Raw genomic sequence first — 12,586 nt, 5'->3', positions numbered from 1 at the left:
ACGTTTTACTAGTCTCCCTTTTTTTGGTATACGTTTTACTAGTGTGCTTTTCATTAGTCCACGTTTTACTAGTCTGCTTTTTATTGGTCCACGTTTTACTTGTTTGCTTTTAAAAAGGTGCAAATTCTAATAGTCTACTTCTTTTAGTCTACGTTTTGCTAATTCGTCCTTTGTTTGTCCACGTTTTACTGGTCTACTTTTATCTTTCCACGCTTTACTGGTCTGCTTTTTATGGGTCCGCCCTTTAACCGTCTGCTTTTTATTGGTTCACGTTTTACTAGTCGGCAAAATAACTAAATACAGATTGGCTCAGAGAGAAGGTATCTTTAATGAAGTTTTGGCAAATTCATTTGAATTTTATTGGTTCTTAAAGGTGTGACTGTCATTTTTCACATCTTCTGAAACTCGCAACCTTATTTTTTCGAGCAAATATGCGATTACGTATACTAAGTACAATATAAGCTTTTAGGAGATGTCAGATGAGCCATAATACTGTGCTGAACCGCAAACCTTTTTTATTTCATCATCCGCCTTTTGTTGTTACGGTTGTTGTTTTTTCAAATTAACGTCTACATTTCGCGTTCGCTCCAAAATAGTAGATGAGTTGATTCAAACTTCAAAAAGAAATGTTGGGAATGAAATAGCCTCAGCCCACCCACTTCGGTGCGAGCTCTCATACAAATAACGCTGGCTATTTCATTGTTTTTTGAAATGCTTCTGTTCTTTCCGCCCACCACCAGCGATGTTTCTGAAATATTCATTCTTGGCAACACCAAAAACCCATCTCTTTTCAATCACGCCCAACAATGCTTCACACTTTCCAATACCTCTTTCCTAACTGTACATGTGTCTATTTTTCTTGTTAGAAACAATATGGAGCCTCTAGTCTGCGTATAGGCCATCATTATCAGTGGCGCCACAGAACACGCGTCTCTCCGCCTGCGGGAAGATTTGAGACGAGTCGGGGAGTGGTTTTCTAGAGCCTGGCACTAACAATTATCAGCGCCAGACCCCCTTGCAGTCCTCTCACCGGCTCACATTTCTCAAGACCTCACACTTCAAGGCTCGTTCCCAGGTGCTGATGATGAGGACCTGCTCACAGGCTATGAAGCCTAGAAATAAGTGTTACATGATACGTAGAAGAGCTCGATCACTAATAACGTCACTTTTCCCAGAAAGGGACATCTGGAAATGGGTTCTAAAGACTAACTAGGCCTAATGAATGGAGCGAGGATATAACACGACTTTTCGCATAGCAAATATTATCCCGAAATGTTTCAACTCCCAATTTTTTCGTTTTAACCAAAAATACTAGTACTGTTAAGAAAAGCAATATAAGAGGAAATTAGTGATATATTTATATGAGTAGCAGTCTTAAAGTAATGTATACGGGTTTGGCCTTTACTTTTCTTGCAGTTGCTACTTGAACGCATGAGATCCAAGGTATTTTTAATAATATATGCAGTTTCGTTTATTTATTTTTCCTTTTCCCAAAGTGACTCTCTTAATTCCAGCCATTGTTCAGTCCTTGCATCTCGTCACGTCGAGAAACGTTTCATGATGTTTAACTTAACAGACAATACATGTCCGTCTTACGCAACACAGGTGGTTGCATGATATTTGCTTGTGCAAGTATCGCATTCCACGTTGCAACACCACACAAACCTGCAGCGGCATTTATCTTCCTTAACCACCTGGACTGTATGGTGTTTCAATTTGCAAGCGTTACAAAGAGAGCGACACTTTTTCACGGTGGTGCCTTCATCACTCCGACATATTCTTCCCAACATTCCAGGGGAGCCCAGCGTTTTGTTAAATACGCAGTAATCCGGCGAAGGGTCGAGGTAAACAAGTTTTTTCTCTCTCTTTTCCGCTGTCAATTTGTTTTTGCCTCGCTCGTGAAGCTTATTATTCGCGTACCACACTCGCAAAGCACTTTTGTATTTTAATTTCAACTTCTTCCCAATGACCTCAAATGGCTCCATTTGCCTCCAACAAATCTTTGCGGTACAACTTCCTGAAAGTCCGTTGCATTTACACACTTTCTTTCGACTCAATCGAACAACCTAACAAAGGAAAAGTCGGTTCATGTTGCAAAGGAAAGTAACATTTCAACACTTGAATCATTAAGATAATTAAATGAATTACAGGTTGTTATTATGGAAAACACAATTATTTGCGGAAGGGCTAACGCTGCTATGAAATAGTTCAACACCTGACAAGGAAATTCCACACTAAATTTTACGCGAGAAATCCTCCCATCCCTCCCTAAGCGATGAATAATGACCGGTCTCTAAAATTCAAGCAAGGACCGCTGTTTCGTAATAAAATAACGAGCTTTTCGGCGAAAAAATTTTATGATCAGGGGTCAGGGTTTCAAAATCCCCAGTCTAGCTTATGAGAGTCGTGCAGGAAACTCAACCAAGGCTCTGAGAAAAGACACTGTGTAGCGGGTTTAACCCTTAACACCCAAACATTAGTATTCGCATTTTCCATACTGTTCTTCCTGCATTTCCTTAGGTGCTGACAAGGAGAATTTGTTTACCATCAAGAACTGCTTTAGTTGGTGATCATTTCCCCTATTCTCGTAACTTAATGAGTGAATCAGTGGTGATATGGTAAGGAGAAATTTGAAGCTGGTCACTCTTAGGGGTTAAAGGGTTAATGAACCTGACATAAGCAAAGCAGGTAACGTTACCTTTCTTCCGACTTCAGAGTTGTGGAAGTGAAAAGCTTTCCGAGCATTGTTTCCATTCATGAAGACGTTAATGAAACGCCTTGCCTCCTTCTCTCCGAACTTGACGTTGTCACCACAACCGCCCCATTGAAAGTCTTCGTTCCCATTATCTTCTTTCTTCAGATCGCAGCTACATCCGGGTATTCTGCTACGTTGGCACTGTTGGGCGACCTCATTTATAACAGCGGCTGTACTGATGGAGATGATGAATGCAATCTCCCGTGTAGCTACAATAAAATGGCAAAAATGAACTGATACCCCTTGCTAACCTCGATTTTTCCGCACGAATACTTGACCCGCAAGATTCGCGCTTAGGCCTTACATCCCAGCGGAAAAAAAACACATCCTGTAACTTACTGTAGGGACCGAGTAAACGAGGTTAGTAAGATATTTATTATATTTCTGGGTTAAGATGGAGGAAGAAGATTACAATTTAAACAAAATTTTGAACTAAGCTTGCCGTACAGTGAAATATAACCCTTAAATGGACCAATCATAGCGCACGTGCTTATTGAAGGAGAGAATATCGGGGAATGAATCTTGTGTTTTTCCAGAAAGTAAATCTGTATTATCAAATGGTGAGGCATGAAATAAATGTCCCAGTGCCTAGAGATAAAAAGCCACGAGGTATTTGCAAGTTAATTTATTCTTTTACACTACACTACACCATTCTCACACCCTCATTACTAGCGCTTCGACAGGAGCATTTCTTCGCCTGCGGGAAGGCATGAAGCCTTGAGCAGTGCGGGCCGGTGAGAGGTTTGCGGGGTTGTCCTTAATCTTCCCGCCGGCGAAGAAACACGCGACCCGCAGTGCTAATATAAGGGCCTGTCCGTAGGCTAGTGATGTTTTCACGTGGGCACATATATATGTTTTTTAACCCTTATAACTCCCATGAGTGACCAAGACAGAGTTTCTCCTTACAATATCAATACAATATCAAGCAGGCAAGTGATGGGAATAAAGAAAAATATCAATTACGGGATTAAAAGTTGATCCAATATAAAATTCTCCCTGCTAACATCACAAGAATTGTATGGCAGATAGTAAGGAGTATTACTTATCAGATCTTGGGAGTTAGAGAGTTAAATGAAACTTTTTGGAATGGATACTTCCTTCTCGAAATTCACCACTTAGCATCTTCATAGCGTGGCTTGGGGTAAAACTGACTTTTCTGACGTAATTTTTCAAAGGGCTTCAAAAGATAAGGTTTAAGTCACGGAATACACTTACCATAAGGAACGGTTGGTTTAACAAAACTGGGTAACTCCTTAATCATGTGTCTGTTATCAATGGTACAATTCCAAATCTCGTTCTTGAATAACTTTCGACATTCTCCCATGGCACGATATCCTCCTGCTTTAATGATGCTTGTAAGATTTGGATAGGTCTAAAAAAGAATTAAAAAATTTTAAGTGAATTAGTGATACCTTTCGAAAATGACTGGTGAATCGTTCTAACAGCATGCAAGCTCGAGCACGCTTTTCTCGTGCATTAATTTTCCGCGTGCATCTGTTACTAGATCAGTCCATGTTACACACCAAGCATGAACCAATTTTTAATTATCTTCTCTTTTCTTTATGGTTAAGTTCTATTGTGAAATAGTTGCGATTGCATCTTCTAACCTCTAAATTCATTCTCTCTCGCCTTTTTTTAACAAGATCCTTTTCTAAAAATAGCTTAGTAAACTCGAAAACATCAACTCTGGTTACGATAAAAGTCTTGGTTGCATTGTTAACGCCTCTTAAAATCTAATTTTGGTCGATTTAGTAAAATAGTATTAACTGATACAAAGCTGAATTAGTCGGCCCTTTTAACTTTGATGTGGTTTTGAAACAGCTATTATCTTTTCCGTACAGTTACCCTTTATCACTTTACTGAAATCAGCGGTTAAGAAACATTAACGGTTTAACCGAGGTGGGTTTAATCTCGATTAGCAGCTTAAGATACTTATGGACCCCTGTACGTTTAAGCGCACCATATGCGTGTTCAAATGATACTGATAAATAGAAAAAAGTAAAGAAAATGGACCTAGGTTCCCTGTGGGGCTATGAAAACAAGCAAGGTGTCAAGAAACCTTTAAAAAGTTGTCAAAACTTAGACTTCACAAGTTGGCTGAACTTTATCACTGTGATATCTTAAATCTGGCCAACAATAAAATGTGACGTAGATAAAAGTAACCGAATTAAAAAACTCTTTAAGAAATCCCGGATGATCTTAATGTTTTAACCTCCCATTAATGTGGCTTGAAGATGCGCTGAACTCGGAAGGGAAAGTTGCCCGAACAAATGATTTTCATTGACTAAGCAACACGTTTGATTTGTTTCGTCAATTTAGCTGGTAGACGAGCACCATATAGTGAAAGGTAACACCAGCTGAAACCATTTCAATGGAATACACTGGCACAACACTCAGAATTTTTTTCTAGGTACTTGACCCTCATTTCCGAAGGCGGGGAATATTAATTTGAAGACCTTATCGAATAATTCGACGGGAATTTTGACAGTTTTACATAACAAGGAGAAAAACATCCCGATCGTGAGAAACAACATGATATAAACGTTTTTCGTTGCGTAACAAACAGAAATGATATGGCGGTTGCTTACTTAGCCGCTTGAATACATTTTGGGGGGTTTGAAGTTTAATCAGTTTTATGAAAGATTATACTAGAAAAGCACATGATTAGACCAGCAGTCAGTTAGGATATATTCAGCCTCCTCATCAAATCACGGTTGCTTGCGCTGTCGGGAAAATCGCGCAGTCACTATGAAGACCATGGAAGAGGTCGGAGAAAAGTAATGATGAAGAAAGATAATTATCTCTATAAGTAAAACTTAATGAAAAAGAATATCGGATTAACTTGAATCTAATCTAGAAACATCTACAATAACACCCGGCCATTTGATATAACTAAAAAGATATCCCATATTTTGGGAACGAAGTATATCCAAAGAAAAAATATCTGAGATTTTGAGGGAAAAAATTTACCAAAATGTAAAAAAATCCTGAAGCAAAACACACACCTTTTCTTGAAGAAAATTCAACTCTACTATGCTGTTTTTGTATCTGTGAATAAAAAAGACAAAGAGAAATAAATCAGAGTTTAATCAAAGGCTGCAACATAACCATCATTAGATTCAAGAGGCTGACTAACAAGTGAAGGCATAAAAATAATTTTTCAGTTCAAAAATTTAACTTTGTAATTGGATTTGGTTTAGCTTTTAAGTGTTGGGATCCTGAGTCAGTGCTCGATGGTTTTAGTGTATTTATGATGATTTACACGCCCCCTGTGTGTCATTAACGCCAGGATTATTTTTGTACTCACGTAGATGACAAGTTATTTTCTTTCGGAAATGATGCACCGGGTAGTGAGCGCCCAAATTAAGTGGAATGGGACAAATTTCAGCAATTCAGCTTCCAAAAACACGTACGTGTCAACAGATTTTAAAATCTAATTTACAACTTTAAATCCTGTTTGTGGACGGGTGTTTCTTGTTATGAATGCAATTTTTTTTAGTAAAGATAACAAAACAAACTGTGAGCTTGACACAGAAGACAACAATTATCGTCAAAACTAGCTGAGCCGTAACTCTATAGGACTGGATAATGTAGGATATAGAGCTTAACAAATATGTGTTAGGCAAAAACACTGAGGGAAAAAAGTTAAGAAAAAAGAGTCTTCTCTCGTGCAAATTTATCGAAACAGATAGCTCATTGGTCCTGTGTTTTCCAACCAAACGTTTCTTTGTCCAATAAAAATGAGAGGCAGGGAATTTCCCTTGAACGTCTTTGATTTAGTAGACAAGCTATCACTCCCAGTAGGAATTTACCCATCATATGAAATCGTCGATTTAGTTCAGAAAACAGAAGAAATTGCAGGCCTGTTAGCAAATTTATCTCATCCACAGCAAGCCCTGGATAGGCTAACAAACTTGTGCCATGGTTCTTAGCTTAGGGAAACCTAATTGCAAGAAAAGAGTTCTGAGGCGAAGGTCACGTACTTGTTTAGCGCGTAATACGCAGCTTACAATGTTCTCTCTTGCAGCAACCATTAGAAGCTACTAGCTTTCTTAAAAGAGACTAAGTCAACAGAGCATACAAAAAAGAACAAGTGCGTTTTAAAGTCAACTTACCGTGAGCCGTATTCAGTCTCCGCGCTGACCACTATCGCAGCCAGAATCACCGAACACAGACCTAGCAGTTTCGAAGCCATTATCCCTGTTTATAAGACTCGCGCAGCACTTGAAGATTTGGGGTCATGGATAAATGCCTTCGTTGTTTCCCCGTACCAAAGCTTTAAAGAGATAAACAGAATTAATCCATTATTGAATCACAACGTAGTTTCCGGAGACTACCAGAATAGTCAATGATATATTGGCCTCGTATTTGTAAAACAAGAGAGTTTTCTCACCTGATCAGGTCGATCAGGGCTCACTAACATTAACGCTTAATATATGCCTCTCTGAAATATAATTGAGAGGTTTATATTTCTGTTAGACCTATTGTTCAAAGTATTTGGATTATCGACTGTATGAAAGGACTGTGAAGATTACTTAACCTTAGGTCCACACAAAACCAATTAATTTGAAAATACCCACTCACTTGAGAGGAGAGAATTTCTTCAATGGACGTGGTGGGCAAGAGATCATGTTACGCATGCTCATTAGAATCTGTCTTCTGGAAAAGACTTACGTGCTACCTTTCATTAAGGATCGTCTCGTATTTTCCTGCTTAAAATAGATGCATAACAAGCCAGATTAATTTGGTTTCTTTTTCATCGTAATAAATCGCAGTGATTTTACTCAAACGAACGTAAAGTGGTAAAGGATTAATTTGAAAGCTATTAGTGGTGTAAGATCGAGATGGAATAGAACATATGCTAAACGCGTTCGACCCTTTTGTGTATGAATGTCGGAAATGACCAAATTTGGATGACACAGCTCTGAAAATTGAGCCTCGATGGGAAATTCACTTTAGACTTACTCCGCATTTCTTTTGAGAGCCTCATTAGCAATGGGCATCCCAGTGCATTTAAATAATCGCCAAGTGTTAGGTAGAGTTTCAGCAAATCTTTCAGTAGCTTGCAAGGTCACTATTCATCAGTAATTACGTGTGTATCTGGTTTACCGCGTTGGAAGATTTCTCTAATCCGGATCCATATTTCAACCAATCTCGGCGCGATATTCTATTTTCTTTCCGCATTAGTAAAAAACGTGACCGATTTCAGTTGCTCTGTGCACGTGAACACTACAGATAGAGAATATCCTGATCTGAAGAGTGCTTTCAGATTTGTGGAAAAAAGTTTCTGTTGTCTAAAACTAGAAAGATTTCCGGTATATGATTAAATTTGGCAAATAACACTATTAAACACTCGGAGAAAAATCTCCTTGCTTTATGGCAAATGGTCAACAATCAGGATTCCAAGTAATCCGCAACGAAGATTTCTGAGATGGCCTTGGAAATGTAACTTTTCTGATTAAGTATGACTCATTGACAACTTAACATAGTTCCTTTTTTTTTAACATATCTTTGTCTATTTTCTTCTCTGTGTGAACGAAACATTTTTACTTTAATATCTTGTGGTGTAGTAAACATGTCTGGCGCCTTTGGATTGTTGGAATTTGCAAGGGATGAAATGAATATTCTGTGGTGGCAATAATCCGTGCGTACCTAAAAAAACGGTCACTATACTTAATCGAACAGTGTCCTTTACTTTAAGGGTATTAAAATTCGTTTGAGTGTTGTAACTTTAGGAATGAAATTATTGTACACATGTTGAGTAGCGTAAGTATCGTTCCTGTGTTAAGTCAAGATATGTACCGTAAGTTTGGTAGATAAGTAGTGAACTGTTCATCGTTACGCAACGTGTTTATTAATTAATTTTTTTTGTTACAGTTTTTTATACCCAAAAATCTTGTAATTCAACAATGGAAAAGAGTCTTATACTTCAGTACACGGCTTAAATTTTCACTGCAACTGATGACCTCACTTGTGTGATAATTAGTACAACTTCTGTTTTCTTTCTGTCAGTCATTAACATTTTTAGACAAATAATAACCGGCTTAAACTGAAATAAATAAAAAATACTCAAATTATTTTAATCTTGTTGTATGCACGTGATTCGTGAGTGATTTCACATATTGTTAGAAAATGCCATTTACTTTAAAATGGAATAAATTTGAAATTGTCCACTATTTTTTTAACTAAGCTGCGGTGATCTAGAGAGTGATGTTCTCCTCTGCACGGCGGCAGGATCAACGCAGATTGGCATTCACGAACTTTACTGCGAACGGATTACCGTGGCTGAAACTTAACGTCTATAAGTCATGATTGAAGTAAGCAAGAAGAGATACATTACAGTCCTAGTAAACATGTTTTTGTCAGTGTGCCTGGTGAGAGAAAATAATTTTTTTGAGATTTTGTCCGATTACCTCATGACAAGAAAAAGTTCTGTATATTTTCAGTCTCTCTTAATTCAGCTTGGTCCCCTTATGACTTACATGTTGACTATAGACTTTTGTAAAGATGAAGGATTAATATTTCAGTGCTGCTAATTGTCACGAAACAGAATTGATCACCGCGGAGGGTCTGTTTTAATCTGGAATTGGGCGAAAGAAAGGTGTCTTTTTACATGCATAGCGCCAGTGAAAAATCTAACATGATTTCAAGTTCAACTTCGCAATCTGAATGTGGCATATTTCCTTGAAAACTATTGAAAAGGAATCAGTGAATGAAATGATCGTTGCAATTGCAAAAATAGATTCTATCTACGAGCATTCGACCTTCCACTTGCCAAATCAGCTCCCTACTCCGGGCCCGTGAAGGAGCAACCCATCGGTACGTGGGCATTTTCACGAAGTAGAGAGTAGTCTATTCGCGTGTCAAATTTTTTTAGCTCACTTGCGTCACGTCTAAAGGTCGAAGCCAACTTTATCCGCACGCGTTTGAACTCGTCTGAGAGAGCCAGCCAAGGGTTAAATCATTGTTACATAGCATTTTGTTGAGAGAATTAGTTCCTTCACAGACGGCGCGTTTTGTTTTGGCACTTTTTCGCCCCCTAGGGAGAGGAGGGTACTTCTTATAATCAATTATACGTGGGTGCTCTTAGTGGGGACTGGTTGATGAACAGAGAAAGAAAAGAAAAAGTATGAAACATCTCCCCTCGCTATAGTTTCCGGATTTGCGGCTAAGCACATGCAGAGATAAATAAATTACGCTATAAAGATCATTATAGCCTAAAAAAACAGTCCAGAAATTAAAGATCGCTTATGACACCAAGCAGTCATTCAACGTTACAATTTACGTAGCAGTAATTAAGTGTGAGCTTACTTGCCTTTTGCACGAGTCATGAGTTTTTTTTACTGCATTTTGTGGAGCCAGAAATTTCACAACTATCGAAAAAGGTATTACTTCTTATTATCAAAACCACAGGTCAAAACCTTTCTGCATAACATGTATTCACGTATCTCTAACATACTAGTCGGGTCCGCGATGAAAGGCGGACGGGATTTCACTCTGGCTTTGCTTTACCTTCTTTCTCACTCTCTCTCTCTCTCTCTTGTTCTCCCTCTTTCACACAGTGAAACGCTTGACAAAACATTTAAACACAGGGGTGGTCTTGTTAAAGTCCTACAAAATCCTCAAGTGAATTTTGCCACGTTTTAAGGGGAAGACGAAAGGAAAAACTTTGAATAGACACCAAGAACACCAAGAGGTGACACTGCGTGACGTACGTGCAGAATAACATGTACAAACCTTTTGCAAAACGAAATTTCCCACCGCAAATCAGCTGTTGTTTTCTTTGAACTAGCAGTATTACTCACCTCCTCCGTGTAAAAACACTTCTGAATATCTTTCATGAGTTAAAGTATTCTTCACAGTAGATTGTTTGCAACGGAATCTCTCGAGATATTTCTCCCACTGCTTTTTTAATGAACAACTTAAGTACAGCTTAGGTCAGTAGAGTGATTTTGGACAATTTCTCTTACCTTGCGCATACGGAAACGAACCAGAATCACCCTCAGCTTGATTAAAGCGAACGTACCGGTACTCGGGGTTTTTAAAAAATGGCAAACACGGGACTGATCTTGACACTATATCGTTATCATTCATTAAAATCTGTAACACTACTCTTGACGGTTATTGGTTTAAAGGGTTTAACAGGATTGGGTTCACCTGCCAAGCAGCTCTTGTTACTCCGACGTCAAACAAGTTTACTTGATTTTTTATGTCTCGAAGACTTTCGTCGTTGATTGTTTGTTTGTTTGTTTGTTTGTACTTTTCAACCGGACTTAAATAAACAATCTGTATAAATCAATTAATGAGGGGCTTTTCCAACTTATTCTTCAAGTTCTGTTCTGTTGTTAGATTTCTCATTTCGGTCGGGCTTATGTTTTCACCAAGGTCATTTACAGGTAGCGTTTAGACACACCCAAAAATTAGAAACGATTAACTCTTTCCTAACTTCTCAAGTGCGCTCAAGCGGAGCAGCTTAAAAGTTGGGCACGCAGCCATCGCTTGCTGATCTATCGGAAGAAGCCGGAAAGATTATACTTGATTATATCAGTGGATGACGAGGTCATTTTCCGCCCAAATTGTCATTTGGGCCATGCCATCAACAAAGAAGAATTCCCAGATGCCTTTTTTTAAATTTCAAAACAGGAGTATGATCTCAATGTCAATTCACAACATTCTATCTTGTGGTCCAACCTTGGGCTGCTATCTCCAAATATAACCATTCTTGTAGCGAGGCGTCATTCTTCAGAGGGATTCTCGGGTATTTCGGGATCATATCTTGGTGTATCTTGAGCTTATGAGCTTATAAAAGCATGTCACTCGTTTGCTTTTGCCATGAATGTGAGAATCATCGAGGGAAATCTTTCTTGTAAGCCACAGACTTAGTGAAATATGTCTACAATTTTGTTTTGTATACTGTTACGCCAATAAATTCCGAAAACACTCCATAGACTTGACATTATAAGATTTAGGAGACTACTTATTATTCATCACCTGGGGGAAGGGGGGTTGTGTTACGATCAAATCAACCTGATCCCCCCATAAGGCTCTATAATATTCTTACGGTCCCCGCCTCTTTAGCATTTAATTACCGGTCGATTGTCTTCAGAGCTCTCTTTATACTCTGCTGATGACGAATGACCCCCCTCCGTTCCCCTGAAAACACGGTGACCCCCCCCCCCCCCGCGAAAATCCTCCGAACACACCACCCCCCTGTGATAAGATCCAGTAAATCTGCCGCTTACAGGGAAAACCTTGTTTAATTATACTCCTCGGAGCATATCTCTGATTAGAATCTGCAGCACCAAGTAAACTTACACCTGCATTTAACCTGCTTGAAATCATCCACTTGGCAGTGAATAGTTCACATTTATCATCGCTCATATCCCTCCTGCATGACCGTCCCAGCATTCCAGTGAAGCCTTCGCTGTCTTTTCGTATCAAGCAGCTGGGGGAGTAGTCGACATACACAAGATTTTGTTTGAGTAGGAAAACTGGGTCCAACTGCTAAAGCCTGTTATTTTAGCCTTGAGGAAAACAACTTCAAATGGCGCCCTGAGTATTGTCCACAATGTTTTCTACTTGGCAGGTATTGGAGTTAAAAGAAAATCCTCCGCCAAATCTTCCTTTCAGCTCTAAGCTTTCTTGGACAATCTGTTAACAGGAATGTTCAAGTCCAAATGATATTTAGAAAGGTCACGCTCTCTGGGATCCCACATCGTGATAACCAGATTTAGCACAAAATGCAAAGAACTTGTTTCAACAGGTACATCTCTCATATATTACCTAGATCTTGTTGCTGTAATGCAACTGCGGGTAGAGAAAAAAGGGTTT

General features: G+C 38.9%; 1 protein-coding gene across 3 annotated transcripts; it reads right to left on the bottom strand.

Moving 5' to 3' along the window:
* Nucleotides 1-304: 304 nt before the first annotated feature.
* LOC131784516 (protein Wnt-2-like) lies at nt 305-10,882 on the bottom strand. Of its 3 annotated transcripts, none has more exons than XM_059101327.2 (6): nt 10,726-10,882; nt 6,871-7,031; nt 5,761-5,803; nt 3,971-4,127; nt 2,699-2,964; nt 305-2,066 (listed from the first exon to the last, which is right to left on the bottom strand). In XM_059101327.2, the coding sequence occupies exons 2-6, from the start codon at nt 6,948-6,950 to the stop codon at nt 1,593-1,595; spliced, it is 1,020 nt and encodes a 339-aa protein (XP_058957310.2). In that variant the 5' UTR covers nt 6,951-7,031; nt 10,726-10,882; the 3' UTR covers nt 305-1,592. The 3 variants fall into 3 exon arrangements, with proteins under 3 accessions (XP_058957310.2, XP_066023928.1, XP_058957311.2); XM_066167831.1 differs by lacking the exon at nt 10,726-10,882 and adding an exon at nt 7,721-7,856; XM_059101328.2 differs by lacking the exon at nt 10,726-10,882 and adding an exon at nt 7,149-7,211.
* Nucleotides 10,883-12,586: the final 1,704 nt, after the last annotated feature.

Source organism: Pocillopora verrucosa, chromosome 5, assembly GCF_036669915.1.
Source record: "Pocillopora verrucosa isolate sample1 chromosome 5, ASM3666991v2, whole genome shotgun sequence".
Lineage (NCBI taxonomy): Eukaryota > Metazoa > Cnidaria > Anthozoa > Scleractinia > Pocilloporidae > Pocillopora > Pocillopora verrucosa.
This window is presented reverse-complemented; position numbering and strand designations above follow the sequence as displayed.